Source organism: Myodes glareolus, chromosome 1, assembly GCF_982192425.1.
Source record: "Myodes glareolus chromosome 1, mMyoGla1.1, whole genome shotgun sequence".
Taxonomy (NCBI): Eukaryota; Metazoa; Chordata; class Mammalia; order Rodentia; family Cricetidae; genus Myodes; species Myodes glareolus.
In genome coordinates, this window is record NC_142026.1 from 98,131,730 (window position 1) to 98,157,806 (window position 26,077).

At 39.2% G+C, this 26,077-nt stretch overlaps 1 protein-coding gene and 1 long non-coding RNA gene across 14 annotated transcripts in view; one reads left to right on the forward strand and one right to left on the reverse strand.

Annotated features, from left to right (window-relative positions):
* Window positions 1–26,077, reverse strand: part of Fam184a (family with sequence similarity 184 member A) — a 138,260-nt gene continuing 112,183 nt past the window's right edge. For 2 of the 11 annotated variants that reach the window (XM_085690067.2, XM_048425271.3), the window contains 7 exons: window positions 14,929–15,056; window positions 13,429–13,613; window positions 12,841–12,987; window positions 7,398–7,515; window positions 4,691–4,795; window positions 1,791–1,993; window positions 1–349 (listed from right to left, as the gene is read on the reverse strand). In XM_085690067.2, the coding sequence (XP_085546193.2) occupies window positions 268–349; window positions 1,791–1,993; window positions 4,691–4,795; window positions 7,398–7,515; window positions 12,841–12,987; window positions 13,429–13,613; window positions 14,929–15,056 (968 nt within the window). In that variant the 3' untranslated portion in view covers window positions 1–267. The other 9 variants (XM_085690069.2, XM_048425273.3, XM_085690070.2 and 6 more) reach the window with 7 other exon arrangements.
* Window positions 11,512–26,077, forward strand: part of LOC146895868 (uncharacterized) — a 35,418-nt gene continuing 20,852 nt past the window's right edge. Inside the window, exon 1 of one of the 3 annotated variants that reach the window (XR_015002015.2) lies at window positions 11,512–11,929. This is a non-coding gene — a long non-coding RNA (uncharacterized LOC146895868). The remainder of the gene's footprint in view (window positions 11,930–26,077) is intronic. The other 2 variants (XR_015002014.2, XR_015739033.1) reach the window with 2 other exon arrangements.

Below are 26,077 nucleotides of genomic sequence, written 5' to 3' on the forward strand. Positions count from 1 at the left end.
TTTGTTCTAACAAAATTTATTATGCAGTAATTACAAAGATTAAAGACTTCCATCTCAAATAAAAATAATTGTTATAATTACACACATAATAGAGTATAGTGCCCTCAGAGAGTGATTCCAATAACTACCACAGCAAATACAGTGCATCTTCAGATTGGGCAAACACCTCATTCACAGTGCTTTACACAGGGAAGCCTGTGCACATACTGATTCGGATGCAGGCAGGCTCTTGTCACAGTCTACCAGAGCTGTGCCAGCACAGTTTCTTCAGAATGTGAAGTACCGGGCAAACCACTCCTGGCGCTGGGGATCTGGAGAAGCCACCGGGGAAGCTTCACTCTGAGGAGGACTGAATTCATAAAGAGAGAGACATGTAACCCAGGATTAAACAGTTTGCAGAGACACGGGAAAGCAGTTAAATAGTAAGCACTGATTTTCACCACTGGCAGCCCTCAGCAGAACCGTATGTAAAGGACTGGTCACTACTCTTCTGCATCAGAGCGGGTCCTCTGAGAACAGGAGTTACAGTGGCAGCTCAGATGATCTCAGTGACAGAGGAGCCACATCACAATTATTACTCCATAAGGCCCAAAAGTAAGCAACCGGCAAATACAATATTATCATCTTGGAAGTTTTAAAAAAATGAGTATTTGTGGGAAAAGAGAGAGAACAAAATAGCGTTCCCTCTTTGAGCAACTTTTCCCTTTGAATTACCATAATCTGACGCAAGCATTGATTCTCACATTTGTATCCTCCACTAGAATTAAAATTGTAACCAAATCAAGGCTACATGAAGTTTCCATCATTCCATAGGCAGATGATATTCAACAGAGTGCATTAGAAACCAGGTTTTCTTCTATTCTCCAAGTAGTCTGTCTTAATTCTAACTAAGATTCTTTGGGCTACTTAAGAAACGAAAGCATCCCTACCGTCTTTGGGGGAATTACAAGGCACGCAACAATGTGTAATGGAAGCTCCAGCGGCCACGTCCCTCGAGCACATGCACATGCATCCTACTGATACCTGAGCGCCCGCGCACGGGAGACAAGCAACACAGAGTGTTTAGCAGGAGACACATTCAGAGACAAATTCAACTAGTTTTCATTCTTACGAGTTCCTTACTCATTAAAAGAATTAGTCATTAACTGTGTTAGAAATCGCTTAGCTTAGAAGCAGAAATACTACTCCACTCGTAAAATTTACTAGTGGAGTTATTAGGATTTAGTAAAAAGAAAAAATCAACTTGAATTGACAACAAGAAAAGTAAGCTATATTAAAGTGAGCACAAAACAGTACTTTTTAAATTTTAATCCTTTAGTGGCTTAGTAATTTCATTTCATTCAAAATTTACTTAATATATTTAATCAGCTCTGAGGCAGCTTCAAACTAGAATAATTTTAAAACTGATTTGTTTCTAAATTTATTTGTATTTAACTATATCGCTAAGTTTACAGAGCTTATATTTTTAATTTGGCAATATGCATATATATCTTAATAAGACGATAAAAAGAAATAAATACGTAAACCGTAAGAAATGAAAATTTTCATAAATAAAAGTTAGCACTAATAAAACCCCCGTAAACTATAAATATTAAAATTCTCAGCATATGAATTATGTGAACACCTCTGTTAGGATTTAGAAAATTCACTAATGACAAATTAAAAAAAATATCTTTGGACAGTGTCAAAACAGAATTCTCTGAAATGATAAAAATGAAAATTTCTCAAGTTAAAAATGTGAAAAAGAAGAAAGGGAAAAAAACAAAAACTACTGGTGAGACGAGGCTCACCTCAAAAATGTCTTGGGCTCTTTGGGTGGCAATGGCTGCGGAAGTGGCTTGTTGCTGTTGAACTCAACGTCATGGACCGGAGAATTGGGAATGGGTTCCAAGCGAGTAGGATGTCCATTGCCCACTCCACAGGATTCCAGAGCACTTAGATTGGGAACACTCACAAACCTGTTTGTTGGGGACTTATCATTCTTCTTCTTTTGCTGCGTTAAAAATAACACATGTGAGAACCCTCATTTGCGGCAGAAGAACCAACAAGACAACAGGACATAGTAGAAAATAGAAATTTGACATGGAAAATTTTTTGGAACCTTTGTGTCAAATTGTCATGTTAAAATTAACCAGTGTTACCCAAAGTGTGGTCTGGTGATCCTTGAAAGTGTTCGTCTATATGGAATCCTCAAAGATAGGCATGCTGCCAGGACTGAAAGCACAGGGCAAGGGCCATGTAGGAGTGGTTCCCCTCTTCCCTAACCATTGCATGGACCAGGCAAAGAGCAGAACAGGACAGAGAGCAGGGTGCAGGGAACAAGTGAGGTGGGAGAAGTTCCAAATACCACAGGGGTAACTGGGTTTAGGCTAAAATCAGAAGGCATCAAGTTAAACATAATATTAAAAGAGAGGCTCATGAACTTTATCCATCTGTCAAAGGGAGGCTGTTCTTGCCTGGAAAAAAAAAAGGAATAAGAAAATGCTTGGCATCATAGTTTGAAACAAATCCACATTTTTGCTGAAGACTTAAAGCTGACTTAAATAAGCTGATTTTAAATTCTCTGTGCCATCTTTCTGAAGAAAGAAAATGAAATCTGCATCTTTAATTAACTGGCAATATCATGAAGTAGCTCACAGTTTAAAGGCTGAAGTCAAGAGTAATTAGTTTTTAATATCCGATCAGCACTTAAAATGAACAGAAGTAAGAGGAACACAAATGCAGCCTCAAAATTTTATCCCTAGCTCTAGAATTGATAGCATCAACCTTTATTAAAAATAAAAATAAAAACTAGTATGTTGTAATTCACTTAGGATATTCTCACATATTTTTCAATTGGATGTATGCTAAAATTAGTTTTAAAAAATGGAAATAATATCCAAGATAGGCCTTTTGTGTCACTTAATATAATCCAGTCCTGCAGATGATGTGCACACTTCCCCTGTGACTGACAGTCTACAATACAGTGTATCTCTAGCCTTAGAGCCCTGTGTGTGTGCACACTGGAAAGCTATGAGGATCAACAGCTGCTGGGAGGGTCAACACTGTCTTATCTAATCTGGAGAGGGCTTTACATTTTTAAGGTTTCAGAATTTTTTTTCCCTTTTCCTTTAAGAAATCAGACAGTTGATAGCTAGGTGGCCCAGCACACTTTATTTTTTTAATACCAGCACTCTTTGAGTTCAAGGCCAATCTAGTCTAAACAAAAGCAGACAAAAAATCAAGACTTCTGGTAAAATTCTAAAGTAGTGGTTTTAAAGCTAAAAAAATTAATTTTGATAAATGCATCAAATTCTTTAGTATTCTTTGGTTACATAAACCTTAAATTATTTTCTAACTAAAAGCAATGTTATCTAAATTATTAATTTTAATAATAAAATTAAAGACAGATGTCAGGCAGCTATAATCCAAGCAATGAGAAGGTAGAGGGAGGAGGATCAGTATTAGTTTAAGGCCAGCCTTGGCCTTGGCTACAGGTGAGTTTAAGACCAGCCTTGGCTTTTAGGGTAAGTTCAAGGCCAGTCTTGGCTACTGGGTGAGTTCAAGACTGGCCAGGTCTTCAGGACAAGTTCAAGGCTAATATTGGCTACAGGGTGAATTTAAGGCCAGCTTTGGCTATGAAGTAAGTTTAAGGACAGCCTAGGTCACAGGAGACTTCCAAAAATCAAATAAAAACCCAAGATAAAATTAATTTCATTCACTCATTCAATTATTTACTGAGAGCTTTCTATGTGAAGTTCTAAAGAAAGAGCTATCATTTTTTAGTTTGTAAACACTAAAGTTCAAAGTTTGGAACACTCCTGAAGAAAGAGTAAGTTTGGTATTCTAAACAGAGAAAATTGTATAAGCTTTGAAAATAAAATTTCTGGGTAAGGGCATAGCAGAAATAAGCAAAATGTAAAGCAATAAAATATGGATTAAAAACAGCTTTAATATAAGCTTTATTTTATTATTGACTTCTCCTAAGAGGTTCACAGTCCATGTGAAATCAGCATATACAATTATTTATTCATCACTGGCTTTATTCATAGAATAACTTAAAAAAAACTTTAAAAAAATGTGATACATTTTTACAGTTTAACACATTTTACTGACTACCCACTGTGCACAAAGACTAGGGCTGGGGGAAAAGTTGGGCAATGATGGATAAGTTAGCCAGATCTAATTCAAGGCTCTTCCGTTTGTTCTCAGAGAATAAATAATACAGAATCAGAAACAGTTATACCTAATTGTCAAGAACAGTCAAAGAAGGTGAAAGTGAAGCCTGCAGGTTCACCTTACGACGGAGGGCCTGTAGCTAGGGAGAGCTGTTCTACAGGTTCACCTTCTGGCGGAGGCCTGTAGCTAGGGAGAACTGTTTGGCATTTGGGGCTGGAGCCTTTCTGAGCTGCACAAACTATTGTGATCAATAAGGAAATGACGATAAATTAATTTGCATCAGAAGTTTGCTTTTCTTTAGATATATGAAAACAAAGATAGAGTCAAAGTGATTCAATATTAATAAAATATTTAAGGAGTATAAATTACCAATAGATGAGTAGCTCATTTTGAAAATGAACAAAGAATTAGTAAACTTTAGTAGGAAATTATTACACTTAAGAAACCCTTATGCTGCTTGCTCCACATAACTTAGCCCATTTCCCTCCAGGTCTTAAGCACATCCCTGCTTTACAGTGTCTGTGGCACATACCTTAGCCAGGGGGTTAATAACACCAACAGTAGGACTTGTGTTAAATATTTTGTTGAAGTTAGTTTCTCGATTGACTAATTCCAGCTGATAAAATTTATTATCCTCCTATACAAAAGAATTATAAACAGCCTTTCAACATTTTCTATTATAGATTTACAAACTTAAATTGTATGACTGCCAGTTGATTAAAAATTTAATAAACTATAAAGGTTTATGTATTTTGTTTAAACATGTCTAGGCCTGACTGCCAGTGCCTTAAAGCTTGCTAGCAGGTCAGCTTTTAGCACGTTTTGAACGCTAGGCCTAGGGACGTAACCATACCATTTAATACCCTTTCGTTCAAGACAAGATCTGCTGAGTCTTAGGTCTCCTTGTGGTGCGGACTGTGGCATCTGAGTGGGTCTCACTTGTATTTGAGGTGTGTATACACACAACTGTCCTGACATGAATGAGGGTAACACTGAAGACACAGCTGCCAGAGTATAGTAACAATGGTCCCCCAATGAATTGGAATTTTCTGAGTCTCATGCTCAGAAAGGAAAAGACAGAGATGTCAGGCAGACGGAGAACTTGTCCCCAAACAGGATTTCAAACATTTCTGACAGGTTATCAGGTCACCTTGTCAGGGAGACTGGAGCAAAGACAATGAGGATGGACAAGAAGACATCTGGGTCAGGACTATTAAGTTATGTCCACTTCTTCTCGGGTATTCAAACCTCAATCTCATGTCTGGAGTCCACAGATGGGCACTAGGGTTCAGGGGAGAGGGCCATGAGACTTATTTTTACCTCTTCTCACGTGGCCTCATGTAATAGATTTTTCCCTGCTTTTCGCTATTGTCTGTTTAATTGGCCTATTGAGAACGGGTAACCCAGCCTCCTGCGGTAGGGCTGCCAGGGCCAGGCGCCGACCCTAAGAATTTCTGTTAGCGTATATGGTTGAGTGGTTTCCATATGTGAAGATTATACCACCATATATTATCCTTCAATACCTGAAAATGGATTTGATCTCATCTCGTCTTTCCTTTGACATCGTATGTATTATAGCCATGGTACTAGAAAAATGAATGGTCTCTACAGAGAGAAAATCATTTTGGAGTCATGAGTACAATGTGTTAACTGAAGAAGCAGACTGGGAAGGCCACAGCTGATAGAGCAGCGGGGTAAGAAAATGGGCTGTGTTCGGACTGGGCTCGATTCTAGTAGTTCAGCACAACCAGACTCTTCCTAACCATCTTAGTTGCCACTGACGTCTTGGCCCACATGCCCTGAGGTTTAGGGGACGCTTGTGTTGTAGAAACAGTGCAGACCTGCCCTTGGTTACAATCCTGGATCTGCCCTATGGTGAGCATGAATACATTGTAGTTGTAACCTTTCAAGAAGTAACTGGAAAGATAAATAGTGACTTGGGGCCACAGATGACTGCACTTGCTATGCCTGCTCACTTCCTAAATGGAACAGCGGTTCTTCCTGAGTCTGCTGTTGCTGGGTAGAAGAGGAAAACCGGGTGCCTGGCAGGCTGCAGCCACAGGAAATCCTCTCCACAGCCTACCCCTGGGCCCCCTCTCTGGACCCTCATCATCCCTGTGGGTTTCAAAAGCAACTTCCCAGTCTTGAAAACGGATGGAATTATCTAAATCATAAAAGTAATTTTTAAAGGATGTGAGAATATTGGTCTTGTGCTGTGACATGCTAATATTCAGAGTGTGTAATTAAAGCAATCAAGGAACTATAGGTGATTAGTGTGTTGTTTTCACTTTTACTATGAAGAGTTTCATTTATTAGTGGCAATAAACAGCAACATTTTGATTACTGACCAGGATAGAGCATTTTAGAAAATTCTGAAATATTTTATACATTTTCAAACATTTGTATATCTATTTTCCCAAGTAATAATGATTTTAATTAAGACAGTAAGTTTATTGTTAAAAATCTTTTGAGTGTCCTTCACATGGAACATCCCAACTCCCTGACAGAGCACAGAGTTATTCCTAAACTGGGCTATGAAACCTTTCTTTTTGTTTGTTTGTTTGGTTTTGGCTTTTGAGACAGCTTCTTGAGTATACCAAAAAATTCTTGAATTTGATATAATGCTCAGGTTGGCCTCAAACTTAAGATCCTCCTACCCCAGTCTCCTGAGCGATGGTTCGATAGCTCTCCTGATCAGCGGTAGCTGGAACACACTATAGGAAATTAACACAATTCGTGTGAACCAAGCATGGTGATGCCTGCCAGTAATTCCAGAACTTCAGATACTGAGGCAGGAGGATTGCTGTGAGTTTTAAGGGCTCCATAGCATAACTCTATCTCAAAACAAAACAAACAGCAGCATAAAAAGAGACTAATCTGTAAGTTGACAACGCAGACTAATTCCCAGCCATTTTAACAGATTTTCCTTAGTTCTAATTCTGTATGTACAATATGCATCCCTACATATAGGATGTTAACTATTAAATGGTAATGGCTCTATTAAACATTTAATATGTATTAAAATATTTCAATAAAAACACTGAAGAAAAGTATGAAATTCCCACTAGAATATATGCCATATTTAAATTTGAAATTACATTCTAATAAACTTGATCACAATACACAGGTTTTTCATTTTTCATTTTCATTTAGCATTATTCAAAAACACTTCCCCATGCCTTCCCAACCAATAGTTTATCGATTACTAACATAGTTGTACTAAAAAGAAAATATCTTACAATTAGTTTCTTTATGACCTGGTCTCTCTCCGTAAGCAAGGATTTTAATTCTGCGATCATCTGTATATCTTCTGGCTTTGATTCTCTCATTAGGTACTTTTCTTCCATTTCTTCTAGTCTATAAACGAGAAAACCTTTATCTCACCGATAGGACTCAGATGCATCCTGTTCTAATAAATACCTACAGTTTTCAATTAGTTCAGTTAAATAGACACAGATGTAACGCAAGACTTGCAAGCATGGTTACTGACTCAAGAGCTGCAGTTGCTAAAGGCTCTGCAGGAATAAGAGACACTAAGTGCTCCCGCCACAGGTTGTGTCTGGAGGGGTCTATCCACTTTACCTCGGATGTGAGTGGGGTGAGCTAGGCTCTGTGAAGGAACTTCACACACTCAGGTCAGTGACAGTTAGGAGTGATTACCATCAATACAATATTGTGTGATGAGGTTTGTGACACACATGAAGAACAAGAAAAGATACATAGGGGGAACAAAAGACACACATGAATGACATCCTCTTGTTTCATTTATGGGGAATGCAGTTTTAAAACTCTACGTCATCTGCTAAAAAGGACCAGTTAAAAAACCCTCATCAGTTAAAAAAAGATAATCACAATTTCTGGCAGGCCTACTTTCTCCTGAATGGCAAGAGACTGTGAACAGACGTGGATGCCACTGAAGACTAAACATGGGCTATTCTTTATGAGCATAGGGGACACGGATCATGCAGAGGCTAAGAGCAGAGGCAGGGCTGATAAAAAGGAATATAAATGCAAGCTGCTGCCTTGGTATGGGAGAAAACTGCTTCAGAAATAATAAATAATTAAAGCAATTATGTTTTATTATTTTCAGAATAGATAAGGTAGAATTAAAACTTACTAAGTTGTGGCTAACGAAGAGTCTTGAAAAAATTTACTTAACAAGTATTGAGTAATTTCTAGATGATGCAGATACCAGTGATCTGTCACTGTCCCATCGGGCAAATCCTAGAGAGTAGACAATCTCTGTATTTTGAAGTCATACAAGCCCACCATTAATCCAAGCCAAACAAATTATTTGGAGAAAAATGTCTAGCTTTTCATCCTGCCCCTGACTGTTGCTCTCAGGGGATGGGGAAGTGAGAAGCCAGATGATGGTAACTGTCCCTGGTCCTGGGACTTGGCTAAGTCAGCACCGAAGTTACACACACAGCATATCTCAGCACATTTCCCCCTTCCCTCTTCTGACAGTGTGTACTAAACAACAATAAATGATATCCTTTGTGGTCACAGAATTGTCTTGCAAATTGATTACAATATGAAAAGAATTGCCTGTATGCATTTTATGAACCAAGCTTTTCAGTTTTCTATTTATGTTTAAAACTTCTACCTATTCAAGAGGGAAAAGGCCTTTGGGCTTTGTGCTGGAGCAGCCACAAGATGTCACTGGAGTGCTGCCTTTGTGGTTGAAAGCAAAGTCCATTTGGAGCCACTTCCCAGGCCTGAGAAGAGCAGGTAGAAACGCAGGTAAACCCCACCCTTGATGTTATTTTTGTTGCAGAACAATGAGAAGAAGTTAAGTGAAACTAAGACAATCATTTACAGGTTTGGAACCTCTTTTAGTTGTAAAGATCTACCCGTTCAAGTATGTGTTTTAATTTAACTGAAGCATCATGTTCTTATTATTTTAGAAAAAGTCTCATAGTGTTACCCGGGCTTGCCTGGAACCGACTATGTAGACCAGGTTAGTCTCTAGCTCTCAGAGATCCACCTGCTTCTGCTTCCCAAGTGCTGGGATTAAAAGTGTGTACACCAGCACACCTAGCTCAGCTGAAACATTTTTACCTATGGAGTTACTATAAGCTAATTCTCCCACGACATATATTTACACCAGCAACAATTTTAACAACAACAACAAAAAACTAGATAATAATGAAGACAAAGTATCGACAGGAAGCAAGCTCTAAGTATAGATAGGAAAGCATTAAAGGAGAGAACAAGAAACTACTATAAAACAGTTATATCTTACAAACGTACAAAAAGCTCATCCAACATTCTAATAGGAAGGAACTCAGTACCATTCAATATCCACTTCAAGGCGACACTAGTCAGTGTTTTCCCTTCCACAGCCATGTGGGCAGCTCCCTAGACCAACAGTGCATCTAAAAGGCTGGGTGCAAAGGATGACTAAGAATCAGGAGATTTGGGGGGAGGGGTCCTAAGTTTGATTTTGTTTGTTTGTTTGTTTGTTTGTTTTCTGGGTTTTTGTTTGTTTGTTTTAAAGTTTTTCTGCTTTCTTTCTTCCATCCTTCCTTTCTTTCTTTGACACAAGGCCTCAGTTTATATCTTGTATTTGATGTAGACTCAGAGATGCCCTACTTTGGTCTGCCCAAGTGCAAGTGTTACAGGCATGTACTACTACGCCAGCCGTGCTCTAACCCTTCCCATCACAAGGAAGTCTGCTGGCTCCATAGTTCTTAAATGGCCTTGATGAAATATGCTTCTGACCCGAATTCATAAAAGTCAGGTCCCTGAACATTGATATGGCAGGTAGAATCCAATTTTATTTTCATTGTGTTTTCAGATTACCATTAAAAAGTAATACAAAGACTGCTTATGGAAAGAAGAAACAGAACACATGGGATTGCTAACTAGGGTCACTACAAGACTCTAGCCACGCATATCTCTCGGTGTGTATGTGTGTCTGGGTGTGCATAAAAACATGTGTTTATCTCAGAGTATAGAGGTCAATTTTCCATAGCTCATGAACAACACAGTCCTGTATTAAACCGTACAATATGTTTTCCAAGTTATCATCTACCTCCAGTTGCTTTATAAGACCCAACTGACAAGAAAATCAATAACTAGAGACTGTAGAGCTGAACAATTACCAGGAACACATGCAGCCCAGAAATTACATTTTATGAATTCTGTTACATATAAAAGAAACAAGACTGAAGCATTTCACAGTTGAACTTTTCTGATAATTTCTGAAATTTTCTTTTGTGTTAACAAGACCACAGCTACTTCCAGACATCCTCAAAGCTTATTAAAATTAAACAAAGAACCAAACAACTATAAAATCATTGGAGTTTTGGAGATTAAGGACTCAAACTAAGTTATATGGCAGAGCATATCCTCATAGAAATTACTGGCCTATCTAACATGCATGTACAGAATTGATAGTTCTCACAGAGAAATGATCTTTTTGCTTCAGTAGAGTGAGCGGCTAACTTAAAGTAAACCTAAACAATCAAAAGCAATCTCTGGGCAGGAGTGACCGTCCACACCTGACATCCCAACCCTTGGGAGAGTCACAGGGAAAGCAAGAGTTCAAGGTCCGTCGAGGACTACATGAAATCCTGTTTCAAAAAAACAAACCAACAAATAACAAACCCACAAAGACTAAAATGATAAACCCTAACCATTTTTTATACAACAAATATTTCTGAACCCCAAAGCATCCAGTACTGCTTTCCAGTATGCTAGCTTCTAGTCCACTGGCTGTTATTTGCATTTCCATAATTATGGTGAATTAGAATTTAAGTTCTCAGTCACACTGGCTACAGTTCAAGTGTTGCATAACCACTCATGGCTAATGCCTACTAGACTGAGAAGAGCCAATACAGAACATTTTTGTTATCAGGGAAAAATCTGAGGGACAGTGTGAGTCAAAAATAAGTGTACATGATTTGACTTTAATTAAACAAGTGATTATCTAAAGCTAAAGAACAATTATATGATGTTAGTAGGTAAAACCAGAGAAATGTGGCTGGTTAGTGTGGACCCAAGGCAAAGTATAAAATGAATGCCTGTTTTAAAAAATAAGGCAAAATATTTTACTTATTAATAATACTAATTCTTCAATTATTAAAAGATTAAAATATAGAGATATTAATATTTGCTGTCTATTAAAATTTCTTAAGGAGCATAACCACAGAAAAGAATAATGTTCAAACAGACACACCCTTTCCTTTTTGTAAATTACTATTTCTAAGGCGATGTCAGGACACACAGACAGACACAGACTGTTCTTTGTTTGAGTGTGCTCTTTCAGGATGTGAAGAGGGCCAGCAGGATATCAGTGTCTGCACAGTATACACAAAGGTCAGGAAGTGTGAGCGCCATGCCACTGAGGCTGATCTTATCTGATTTCTACCAAATTTGTTACATGTGTGTCCTGCTGCACTGCAGACATGGGAGGGCATGATGGCTGAAAAACAAAACTTAAAAATTGGCTGAAAAAAGAGCAAAGAACACATTACTGAGTTTCTGGAAATAATGAGGTTCTCCATTTTCTGGGTAACTTCACTGAGTGGGAACCCCATCCTGAAATTTACTCAGGACAAATTCACCACACGAGCACTACGCGAAGAGGGCAAAAGGGCAAGGGCGTATCAGAAAGAGCGCCTCATCCCAGAGTCCGCTCCAGGAAACCAGCACTGGGGCCTCTTTCTACATGACTGTGTCTACGTGTGTCTGCACCTGTGCCTGTCCTGGCTGAGACTGAGCGGTTACGGGGACAGAAGCGGTGACGAGGGTATCTACATTTGAGGTAGGTAAGTGGGGGTAACAGATGCAGAAGAAAACAAAGAGTCCGACCCGCTGGGTAGTGTTGACTTAGTTGTCGTTTTACTGAAGTATCTGGATAACTGGAGAAAGGACTATCAGTGAGTGAGTCAGCAGCAGCAGCTTAGAGTAGGTTAAGCCTAAGATAACCTAAGGAGACCAGGCGTAGGTGAGAGAGACAGACTGGATTCAAAGTGAGTTGTCTGCAGCAGTTTGTAAGGATCCTGAAAAGACGGGGCTATTAATCTTCTTAATGAACGTTAGGAAATACATACAAATCTTGACTTGAATAATGGGCTTACTAAACTTGAGCAATAACTTTATTTGTAATGATTTTACTTTATAGAGTCCTTGTATTAAAAAAAAAACATTTAAATGCTAACTGTAGAGATTCAAGCAGTATCCTAGGACAGGACAGGAAGTCTCAGCTCTTTTGCTTCCCTGGGAACTACCAATGTTCTTGCTAACTTGAATCATAGTGTTCAAAGTGTATGTTTGCTTTGAAGGATATTTTGCCTTTTGTGAAATATGCATTGCTAACTGAAGCCTGGCCTTATAAAATTTCTATTGTTCACAATGTACTAAAGACTTTATATTACGAAGACACTTTGAGACGTCATCATGGAAGTGATGTATGATGGGGGCCACTCTTAAGATACGTATGGTTTTAGCAGGCCTGTGGCAATCGCAGCAAATGAAGCAAAATCATCCCATGCCTTATCCTAATTAAAGAACATAATAGCACACTGATACTACTTACATCTCTAATACAGTACTTAAGTCTTCCTCACTAAGTATCATTGCCTTATTAGATTCGAACAGTGAAGCTGAGCTTACACACAGTGCTCCTCGGTTTATTATCCACACATGAATTTTCTTTAATGCAATATGACTTACGACACTTGTAAAGCTGCATTTATTTCCTTCAGTAGCTCATTAGTCTTATTAAAATCTGCCCGCATGATATTTTTCTCTCTGAGGTGGTCTGCTGTCATGACATCCAGCTCTTTCTCAAGTCTCTTGTTTAAATCTTGTTCATGCAACCTGTTTAATTTATTTTCAGTTAAGAAAATGTCATTCTGAAGTCAAGTTTTCAAAATTCTTATGTTCTACCAGATTTGAAATGCCCCCTTTTTTGGTATAATATTTGGAAAATTATTGTAAACAGGTTAAATTAAGCTATATAGTTTGCTGTAATTGTCTGGTTAATGTTAAATTTTGTCTCCTTTAATGCTTTTCTCTAATAAAAATTTAAAAATCTTTAATTATGGTCATTTCCCAAAACTAATGAATAATAAATACATCATCAAAATGCAGACATTGTATCTTCCAAATGATATCATCCCCACCACATAGTAAAAAGTGGTCTTTACTATATTATTGGGAGGGCAGACTAGTCACAAAACTAGGGGCACATGCTTTGCGTGTCTCAAACAATATTCTAGTCAACAAGGCATCTATCTCCTGCCGTAGCTACTGGCGTACCTCATCTGTTGGTTGGATTCACTTCGGATTCTGAGAATTTCTTTTCCCTTAAGCTCCAGTTCTTTCGTTAGGGTACTAATGTTTTCATGGAGGTGCTGGACCTCCTTGTCTAAGTCTGAGATGTGGTGCTCTCGGTGCCGTAGCTCCTCTTGTAGGTCACTTATTCTACACATGTGCTCCTTACTCTGCAAAACACAAAGAATGCTATAATGTTTTCTACAGATTTGTTCTCTGTGTATGAGGGATAGAAAAGGACAACTCTGAATATTAAGTATAATCATTCTGACAAGGCTTCAAAAACAAACTGCTTAAAATGAGAAAACCTTGAGGCCCTTTCTCTTCCATATCGCTAAGAAAAACTTACATGAATATAGTTGCAATATCAGGAATGCAAGGGACTCAAAAGACGGTGAATGCATAGCTTGCTTGTTTTAGAATGAGGAAATCACTACTGACACGATCATTTTCCTCAAAGATAATTTATGACCAACGGCAGAGTCAAGAGTAGAACACGGCTCTCTTAGTAAGCTGTATAGCCCTTGTAGTAAACGGCTGGTACCACTGTCCTTTACTCTCAAAAGGATTTCCATCTAGGAAGCCCCCGACCCAACACACACGTTCCATTCTTCAGAGAGGCGGACTTTGCCTGCTTCCACTGCTGTCCTAACAGTTGCCTATCTAGAAAGGATTTCCCTACAAGTCAATGTTTCTATGAGATCCATAAAGTAGACATTTACAGTAGACACAGTCAAAGAGTAACTTCCCTCAATCGTTACAAGGTGGCTCATTTAAAAGATCGTAGCAAAAAGTCCAAGCTGACCACTTAACATGATTACCAAGGAGGTAAACCCTGTGATTGTAATAAGTTAACAGCAGCATTCTCTGCAGTGCCTACTGCTGCTTCCTTCCATACATACATTTTGTCACAATCACAGATTACAAATTAAAGAAAAAAATCATACTGGACCACAGAGCAAAGTCTAAAATGTATAAGCAGTAGTGGCTAATGAATACTTTGGAAGTATCAATTATTTTTCTTCTTTTTGAGGATCTACTCCTCCTATATAGTTGAGTCATGCAATGTGACTGTTTCAGTTAAAATACATAAAATTCAAAATGAAGTTTTGGTCGCACTAGACAAACCTGGCCTATGTGGCTACCAACTACCCCAGTGGACCTCCCAGACACAGAACAGTGTATTGTCATGGCTCATCCTATGGAATAGAGCTGTTCTTTCCCTTTATATTTTGTTTATATTTTATTATTTATTTTTCCTAAGATGTAAACAAAATGTAAAATATTCCATCAAAAGGTCACAAAATAAAATGTAACTGTATAACTGACATACAAAAGTAAGGTTGCTCCTCTCTGTGAGAAAGGAAACTCTTGATCATGTTGATAATAACTGGTGCAATTAGCAGTTATTTCAAAGTCCCTCTCCTAGCGGGAGGGTTCGGGAGACCCAGATTTAAGGGATCGGCAGGATGTGCTCACATTTACCTGCCTTCGGCTGATGTCTATGCTTCGTTCTAGCTCCATTTTAGCCGCTGCCAGTTCTTGATGGTGATTATGCCGTAATAAATCAATTGAAGCTGCATGTTGATGGTTTAGTTCAGATCGTAAGGAAGCTGGCATGCAAAGGGAAAGAGTTAGAAAATTTCAAAATACTACTAATACCTTAAAAAAATTATAAAAGATCCAAAACATCACTTTTAAAATTAGGACATTCGCAAAATGTACATATGGTGTGGGAGAATTGTCTGTATTCTGTCAATCATATTTTAATAAAACGCTGATTGGCCAGGCAGGCAGTATAGGCGGGAAAGCCAGACAGGAAGTAGAGGTGGAGCAAAGAGACTGGGAGTATTCTGGAAAGCAGGAAGCTCCCTCAGCAGTTCTGCCCAGACCACCGGAGAGGAAAGATGTAAGCTGCCCCGCTAGGAAAGGTACTGAGCCATGTGGCTAACGTAGATAAGGAAAATGGGGTAACATAAGTTATAAGAGCTAATAAGTAGCCTGACCTAATGGGTCAGTCAGTTTATAACCTAATGTAGACTCTGTGTTATTTTCTTTGGGACTTGCCGGTTGTGGGGTACCCGGGTGGGACAGAAACCCCAACAAGCTGGCCCTCATGTTACATACATAAAATAGATTATCATGTGTGGATTTGAAATCTACTTAGCTTTGATGAGGATATTAAAAATGTCAAAAACTTAAATGACAAAGGTATTTGTTTTGTGTGTGAACTCAGTTTGAACATAAAGGGGTAGCGGAGAGGAAATGTTTGCTGTTTTATATTATTAAGACAATACAGATTTTAGAGTTGTTCATTGACAAATGATTAAGAGGCAACGTTTCTCCCAGTAGGAAATATTTTACAATATCCCTAGAGTATACAAAGTACTGGCTGAGAAACACTTTTAATGATCTAAAGGTCAGTCATCAAATTCATTAGAGTTTGGAATTGAGTTTCAGTTTGAATTGTTTTTTTTCTCTTTCTTTCTTTCTTTCTTTCTTTCTTTTTTTTTTTTTTTGAGACAGGGTCTCATGTAGCCAAGACTGGTTTGGAACTCACTATGCAATTGGGGTCTTAAAATATTGATCCTCCTACATGTATCTCCCATGTACTGGGACTACAGGCATGTGTTATGCCTAGTCCTGGAATTAATTATTCCATACAGCACATGACATTTATTGAATGACAACAGTATCCTAAGAGAGAGTAAAATTTGACACTGCCTTCATAACCTCACAAGGCAGAGGTGAAGACATTACGCCAGGGAAAAAACTGGCATATCACAAGTTATTTTTAAGTATAATGAAAACTCATTGGTGAATTTTCTGAGGGTCATATTGGGGATTAGTCAGAGACTGTTAGGGTGACTCTGCAATACAGCAGGGCAGAATTGGGGCTCCTGGGCAGAGAAGGAGGTGATCTCATCATGAAGGCAGAACATGCAAAAGGAGGCAGAATCTGGCTGTCAATTCTGTACAGCAGGAGATCACAGGGTGCACGGAGGCAAGAAAGAAAATGGGACCTGCATGGATCTTACTTTAAACTCTCGGCCCATGGTCCTCAAACTGTGATGCGAGTGGCTGTGTTTGTCACAGAGCTCAGAGCTTTCCCATGGTTCTTCCTTGGGTATGAATGTCACGGAAACATTTTTAAGTGTTAATAGGGAGATATAAATGAGAAAAATGCAAAGTGTGGCTTTTAAAGCTAAACGTTAGGGTATATATCCAAAGTATGCTCAATTGTGCCACAGGACATGTGCTCAACTATGTTCATAGCAGCTTTGTTTGTCATAGCCAGAACCTGGAAAGAACCTGAAGAATGATCAGGAAAATGTGGTATATTTACACGATGGAGTACTACACAGCAGAAAAAAAAACCAAAAAACGATATCTTGAATTTTCAGGAAAATGGATTGAGCTAGAAAACATTATTTTGAGTGAGGTAACCCAGACACAGAAAGACAATTATCACATGTACTCACTCATAGGTGGTTTTTGAATGCTACATCCACGGCTGTCTCGCCAGTGTAGCAGAAATGCTGACTGGATGGGCAAATATTGCCGGCAGGATTGGGATTGGTGCTTCAAGGAGCTGTGTGTTCCAGGCGGTCCCTTGGCAACCAGTTGTGGTGTAATGCTACCTGAGTCGCCATTAGTACTGACTCGACCTGGCTGTCCTTGGAGCCATATGTGTGTCTTTTCCCTTGTCTGTGTGTTCTTTGTGATCCTTACATATTGCTAACAGATCAGACTATTCCAGGCAGTTGTGGATATAAACAAGACTGCTGAGGACATTTTTGGATTCTGCTCCACTATTAATTAAAGCCTTAAAAAAGTAGCCAGTTCTGGGAATTGCCAAAATCATCATTAGGACGATTCCTTGATGATGTAGAATAAAAGGAGTTAATCTTAGCAGAAAAAACCTTAGACGCCTTCTACAGGGAAACAGCATTAGGCATTTATGTACAACTTAACAGGAGGCCTATGCAACCTTCCTTATGGCCAGAAAACCTAGGCTAATTATAGCATCTGACCCTGAGAGTTGGGAAGGGAAAGGAGTTGAGATTAATGGTACAAAATGAGTCTCAGAAAGTTTTCCAGGAAGATAGTAGCCTTCTTCTTTCTCACCCAGACACACAAGGTCACTTAGCTGAGCCCAAGTCAGCCACCTGGTACAAGCTGATAAAGTTGGGCTAACTCAAGAACAATGGTCTCTCTAATAACAAGAAAAAAGAAGGGGTAACTTTACAAATGTAAGAAAGCAAAAGTCCTTGTACTCATGCCAAAGCATCTTTAAAGATTCTCTTTGAAAAACTGTTTTATGCCGTTCTTTTCTATTTTATGATCTGATGATGTATGCCTTTGCCAAGTCCTTTGTTTTGTAATAATATATAATCCTGCACTGAAGTAAGTAAATCGCACCAGCATGTCTCAAAAACATTGAGAGTGTCTGTGTGTCACTTTTCCTCGCCGTATCCTGATTTCTCCTGTGCCTTCGCCCTGATTCCCTTACGGTCTGAGTGGCTCCCTTGAGCTGGTCCGTAGCATTTGAACATAAAGCAAAGAAAGCCAGCCTACAAACCACAATCCCAGAGAACTTAGACAACAATGAGGACACTAAGAGAAACTTACATAGATCTAATTTACATGGGAAATAGAAAGTAGAAAAAGAGAAGATCTCTTGAGTAAATTGGGAGCATGGGGACCTTGGGGAAGGACTGAAGATGGGAGGGGATAAGCAGGGAGGGGAGCAGAGAAAAATGTAGAGTTCAATAAATATCAATAAAAAATGTATATAAAAAAAGCTAAAACATGAAATCTAGTTGAAGAGATGCTGCCCTTGCTTGTAGTTGGCCAACTTAAGACACTCTTGAGGTCTTCATGGAGAACTTCAGTTTCTCCTGGTGCTAAGGGTTTTAGTAGAAGAATTCACCAGACACTGTCCTGAAGAACCTTGGGAGTGTTTAAAGTGGAATGTCTCGTGTGAGGTGTAAGCATTTCAAAGTTTCCTCTGACAGCAAACCAGAAAATGAACTGTGAGAAGGCAAGTCAAGAGGCAGGTTATGACAACAATCTATTTTTAAAATGATATAAGGGGCTGGAGAGATGGCTCAGGGGTTAAGAAAACTTGGTCTTGCAGAGTACCTAGGTTTGATGCCCAGCACCCTCATGGCTGCACACAGTTGTCTATAACTCCAGTTCCAGGAGATCCAACATCCTTTTCTGGCCTCTGAAGGCAACAAGCATGTGTGTGCCACATAGGCATACATGCAAGCAAAATATTCATACACACAAAATAGAATAAATAAATCTAAAAGGAAAGATAAATCATCTGGCCTTGAAGTTAGTATGACAGGTAGACTAAAGGAGAGGAAACATGCATTAAAAATGACTTAAGAATTGGCAGACAAAATGTAGCAGTGAAAGAGAAAAAAATGTCATTCCCATTTTTCCAGTTTTGACAATTGAAAAAAAGTGATAGAATAAATCAGGGTGAGAAGTACAGGGATGGATAAGTACAGGGAAATGATAAGACCATATCTTAAAGTCTATTTAAAAACAAGCTCCTCAACATGTAGCAATAAATCAAAATTTAATGTACAAAACCAAGAGGTTTCATCTAGAAACACCCATTTGAAGTCCTCAGCACACAGGTGATAGATGAAGCCATGGAAGTAGATAAAAAGGAAGAGCTACACACACCCATAATACACACACACACACACACACACACACAGAGAGAGAGAGAGAGAGAGAGAGAGAGAGAGGGAGGGAGGGAGGGAGAGAGAGAGAGAGAGAGAGAGAGAGAGAGAGAGAGAGAGAAAGAAAGAAAGAATTGAAGTATCAGAGAAAAGCAGTAGTTAATGGATGCACATGGAGATAGGTCAGGTCTGGCAAATGAGAATAAAGGGTACAGATCATAAAATCAGTACAGAGAGGATATGTTGTGATGTGGAAACCAAGTGAAGAAAGACCTAAGAAGGCCAAAGTGGCCACACACAAAGAAAATAAGATGAGAATCGGTCAGTAATAACAACTCAAAAGTTGATGGTGACCTCAGGGAGATTACGTTCATGGGAGTGATAGAGTAAACAGACCTGAAGGATCCTGATGAAGGACTAGTATCAGGAATATTTAAGTAGATTACTTAAAACTCAACAATAACAAGGAAGAATTTACCAAAAAGGAAGACATGAAATTGATGAGAACATGAACAATATTCAACATGTCTATCCACTAGGGTAATGTGAAGTAAAACTATAGTGAGATATTATGACATGCAGTCACATCAAATGTGGGTGAGGTGTGAGGGGAGTGGGTCATTTATACAATGTTTGTGGACTGCACAGTGGCAGAGGCATTCTGATGACTGTTCTGGCTGGGCCTCCAAAAACTAAATAAACATTTAACTACTACATGATCTAGAAACTTTTCTCCTGGTTTTTATTCCAGACAACCAAAACCTTATATTTACACAAACAACATACACATGAATGTATGTAACAACCAACTGAAACCCAGATCACCTTCGGTGACTGAAGGACAGACAGGAATATGGTGATGCAGTGACTATGGCTAGGATGAAAAGGCACAAGCTAGAGATGCCCACAACAGCCAGGGTGACACCAGAGAATTATAGTGAGGGGGGAAAAGGCAATTTCAAAAGAAACACTGTAGATTCCACATACAGAAATGACGGCATTCACAAACTGCCAATGCAGTAGAAATCGAGAACATCCCGAGGTTTGCCAGGAATCCTAAGCAGGAAAGACTGGGAAGGTGTGTTCTCCAAAGGACATAAAAGTCCTGCATCTTAACAGTATCTGACCAATATTCTACCTGTAACACTATAATACACTTTTATAGGATGCTATCATTGGGAAATGGAAAAAGACCCGAGGGAATCTTTTTATACCATTTCCTCTGTATATGACAGGGACACTCCACCCATGAAATCTCAAGGATATGGTCCTCTAAACAAGACCTGGGCAATGACAACACCAGTAGACATGGCACTGTAGATGGGAGCTCTCATAAGGTCCTCCCCCTAGATAAGAAAGTTCTTATCTAGCTTCAGATGGGGGACATCAGTGGGAGAGCCCACTGATAGATTGCTCAATGCCAAGTCATCTGCCCTAAATAGTTGTATATGTAAGCAGCAACAGTAGGCCTTGGACTCAGCAGGCTGCACCTATATAGGTATATACATTTATGGAATAATAAGAAAGAAAAGGTCATGAATTTAGGAGGGAGCAAGCGACATGGAAGGAAATGAGGGAGAATGGCATAATGATGTAAATACTCCTATGAAATTCTCACAAAAATCTTAAAAATTAAATTTAAAAAAGTATGCAAAAACTCGCTTATCATCCTGTAACCTCAGTGGAACTCTGAAACACAGCTTGCTACAATACTGAGAGGACCAAAAGGTGAGTGGGCAGCCATGTGCAGCCATGTGGCGGGACACCCCACTGTCTAGGCCCTGCACAGTGTGGCAAAACCCTGGGCCCCTCCCCCACCTACCTCAGATTGTCTAGCCAGCCTGCAGGAGAGTTTTCTGCTGAGAGGACCAAGAAAGAGGACCAAAAGAGGAACTTTAAAGCACAAGCTGTGACTGCACAGAATGGACCAAGAGAAGGAACTAGGAGAACAGATCAAGGGATCAGGCTAAGAAAGACCTCAGCGGCTCCCTGAGACACAGACTTGACAATGCAGAGCAGACCAAGAACAATACCCAAAGTCTCAGAGATACTGCAAGGATTGGACCAAGACAACAAGATGCTGCTGGCATCAACTGAAGAAAGGGCTGGGTAGGCACCAATGCAAGAATCCATCTAACAACCTAAAAAGCAATATAGTAACACCAGAACCCAGTGGTCACACAACAGGAAGACTTGATCATGATAATCCGGAAGAAGAAGAAGCAGAAGAAAACTATTTTACACATAACTTTATGAAGATTATGGAGACCTTTAAAGAGGAAATGAAAAAACTCCTTTAAAGAAATGGAGGAAAGGGGTGGAAAGATGGCTCCGTGGTTAAGAGCATTGCCTGCTCTTCCAAAGGTCCTGAGTTCAATTCCTGGCAACCACAAGGTGGCTCACAACCATCTGTAATGAGGTCCAGTGCCCTCTTCTGGCCTGCAGACATACCCTACAGACAGAATATTGTATACTAAATAAATAAATATTTAAAAAAAAGAAATGGAGGAAAAAATAAACAAAAAATTGGAAGAAATTAATAAATCCCTCAAAGAAATCCAAGAAAATCAAGAAAAAAAATCAAACAGGTGAAGCAAACAGGTCAAGATGTAAAGACTGAAATAGAAGCAATAAAGAAAACACAAACTGAGGGAATTCTGGATATGGAAAATCTGGGTAAGCGAATAGGAACTACAGAGGCAAGTATAACCAACAGAATATAAGAGATGGAAGAGAGAATCTTAGGTGTTGAAGAAACTATAGAGAAAATCAATTCATTGGTCAAAGAAAACATTAAAACCAACAAATTCTTTTTTGTTTATTTGTTTGTTTTGTTTTTTCGAGACAGGATTTCTCTGTAGCTTTGGAACCTTTCCTGGATCTAGCTATTGTAGCCCAGGCTGGCTTACAACTCACAGAGATCTGCCTGCCTCTGCCTCCAGAGTGCTGGGATTAAAGGCGTGCATCACTATTGCCTGGCTAAATTCAACAAATTCTTAACACAAAACATACAGGAAATCTGGGACACCATGAAAAGATCAAACCTAAGAATAAAAGGGGTAGAAGAAGGACAAGAACTCCAGCTCAAAGACCCAGAAACTATATTCAACAAAGTCATAAAGAGAATATTTCCAACCTAAAGAAGGATATCCCTATGTAGGAACAAGAAACTTACAGAACACCAAATAAACTCGATAAAACAACATAACAAAACAAAACAAAAAAGTCCACTTGCCAAATAATAATCAAGACGCAAAACATAAAGAATAAGGAAAGAATATTAATAGCTGCAAAGGAAAAAGATCAAGTAACATATAAAGGTAGAACTATCAGAATTATACCCGACTTCTCAATGGAAACCATGAAAGCCAGAAGATCCTGGGCAGATGGACAGGCTCAACAGAGACGTTGACCAATGGAATAGAATTGAAGACCCAGATATTAATCCACACACTTATGAACACCTGATTTTTGACAAAAAGCTAAAATTATACAATAGAGAAAAGAAAGCATCCTCAACAAATGGTGCTAGCATGACTGGATGTCAACATATAGAAGAATGAAAATAGATCCATGTCTATCCCCATGCACAAAACTCAAGTCAAAATGGATTAAAGACCTCAATATAAATTTGACTACACTATACCTGATAGAAGAGAAATGGGAAGTAACCTTCAATGTACGGGCACAGAAGACCACTTCCTAAATATAACCCCAGTAGCACAGACACTGAGAACAACAATAAATAAATGAGACCACCTGAAACTGAGAAGCTTCTGTAAAGCCAAGGACACAGTCAATAAGACAAAAACGATAGCCTACTGATGGGAAAAGATCTTCACCAACCCCACATCAAAAACACCAATGATAGTTTATGCTGGAGAGAATGTGTGATATGGGATGTCAAGCTTGCAGTCATGTTAGTTAGATCTTTCTAGATGTACAAAGATGTATTTTAGATGGATAGGCATTCTTCAAACCTTTCAAAGACCTTCAGAATATGGCATTTAAAATGTTTTAAGAATTTAGGACTTTCATGACAATGAGACACATCTGCTACCAGCAGCACCAATCTACTTCAAGAGGAAGATTGGCATTGAAGAGGCTCCTTATGGAGTTGGTTAGCCATTTGGGCAAGAAACTGCTCTTGCATAGACTACTTGATGAACTGAACATGCAGCATCTGCAGAAAAATGGTTGCTGAATTTGCCTAAAGGTGAGATGGTCTTTCAGGGTTCCTGCTTCTGCAGGACACAGAAGAAAGTGACTGACAAACTGCCAATATAGGTAGAACTGTCTTTGAAATTTCCCGCTTCATGAAAAAGTCTGCTGGATACTGCTGGATACTATGGGCCTGTAGGCTGAAGATGGATGCTCCAATGATATAGAAGAACTTTGGGTGACTGTGCAGGCAGCAAGATGTCTCTGTCAATTCTAGAGTTTTGGAAGTTGCTTACAATGCACTTCCTGTTTACTTAGGTAATATTATATTCTTCTGGAGTCTTTAATGGAGTTGAAGAGTAGATAGTAAAATTATAGTTTTCCTTAGTTATGATAAATGATAAAGTAGATATAAATATGATAACCGTAATCCTTGCTTGATACCTGTTTTGTTGTATGTAATTTTCTATGCTAAAGTTAAAAACCTTCCTTTTTATTTAAACAGAAAAGGGGAGGTGATGTGGGATGCCCCTCTGTATATTGTGAATATCATTGGTGAATAAAGTAACTGCCTTGGCCTGTTGATAGGGTAGAATAGAGATAGGCAGAGAAAACTAAACTAAATGTTAAGAGAAAGGAGGTAGAGTCAAAGAAGAGCCATGGAGCCACCAGAGACAGATGCTGGGAACTTTACCAGGTAAGTCATGGCCACATGGCAATATACGAGATTAATAGAAATGGGTTAAATTAATGTGAGAGTTAGCCAATAAGAAGCTAGAGCTAATGGGCCAAGCAGTGATTTAATTAATACAGTTTCTGTGTGATTATTTCAGGTCTACACTAGCTGAGCAACTGGAAACCAACAAGCAACCTCCTTCCTACAGATGTGTAGTAAGGAAAACACTCCTCCATTGCTGGTGTGAATGCAAACTTGAACAAACACGCTAGAAATCAGTATGGTGGTTTCTCAGAAAATTGGGAATCAACCTTCCTCAGGATCCAGCAATACCTCTCTTGGGCATATACTAAAAAGATGCTCAATCACACTACAAAGACATTTGTTCAACTATGTTCATAGAAACATTATTTTTAATAGCCAGAACCTGGAAACAACCTAGATGTCCCTCAACTGAAGAATGCATAAAGAAAACGTGGCACATTTATACATTAGAGTACTACTCAGCAGAAAAAAAACCAAAAAACAATGACATCTTGAATTTTGCATGCAAATGGATGGAATTAGAAAATACAATCCTGAGTGAGATAACCCAGACCCAAAAAGATAAATATGGTATGTACCCACTCATAAATGAATAATAGCTATAAACAAAGGATATTGAGCCTATAGTTCATGAGCCTAGAGAAGCTAAGTAACAAAGTGAACCCTAAGAAAAACATATATAGATCCACCTAGAAAGTCAAAATAGACAAGATCACCTGACAAAATTGAGAACATAGGGGTGGGTGGGGAAGGGAGGGGATTGGGGAAGAGGAGGAGAAAAGGGGAGAGGTGAGGAGAACTTGAGGGAACGGGATAGTTGAGATAGAGAAAGGACAGAGATGAGAGCAAGGAAAGAGATATCTTGATTGGGGGAGCCATTATGGGGTTAGCAAGAAACCTGGCTCTAGAGAAATTCCCAGAAATCCAAAGGATTACCCCCAGCTAAGACCCTGAGAAATAGAGGAGTGGGTGCCCAAACTGGCCTTGCCCTGTAGTCAGACTGATGAATCTCTTAAATATCACCATACAACCTTCTTCCAGCAATAGATGAAGACAGAGGCAGAGATCTGCATTAGAGCACTGGACTCACCTTCCAAAGTACAGTTAAAGAGTGGGAGGAATGCGAATATGAGCAAAGAGATCAAGACCATGATGGGTACACCCACTGAAACAGTTTACCTGAGCTAATGGAAGCTCACCAACACCAGACAGAATGGGAAGGAACCATCATAGGACCAAACTAGTTCCTCTGAATGTGGTTGACAGTTGTATGGCTGGGGCAGACTGAGGGACCACTGGCAGTGGCACCAGGATTTATCCCTACTGCTTGTACTGACTTTTTGGGAACCTATTCTTTTTGTATGAACATCTTGCTCAGCCTAGATATAGTAGGGTGGGCCTTGGACCTTCCTCAAAACAATGTGCCTTCCCCTCTCTGAGGAGTGGATGGGGGTGGATTGGGGAGGTAAGTGGAGGGAATGGGAGGAGGGGAGGGAGTGGGAACTTGGATTGGTATGTATAATGAAAGAAAGATAGTTTGTTTCCTTTTAAAAAAAATAAAAAATTAAATTTAAAAAGGTATGCAAATCTACAGCTATCTTAAAAAGAAAACTTTTTTAGAGGTTCCCCAAATCTCTTTTCGACACAATGGTATTTAAATCACATTTCAGTGGGCTTAACAGGAATAGTTCTAACACCTGGCTCTTTCAACCTCACATCACACAGCTGTGGACACGGCCTCCCTCTTGGGACCATCATTCTACAAAGTCCACTTCTGATCTTATTTCTCAGCCCGGTGCAAAGACAGAGCAGCAGTTCTTTTGTAATGAAACCGCACAGTGCAGTCTTTAGCGCACGACGTGATATTTCACAAGTCTTGGATAAAAGTTCACCATTGCCCTGACTTTCATGTGAGGTGTCACAGGGCTTCTCAAGGAGAAACGTGAGAACTATAACAGCATGGCTTAGGACATCAGCACCAGTGCAATGGCTGATGGACAGGACACGTGACCCCCCTCTGAGACCCTGCTAGTCCTCTTGGTTTCCAAGT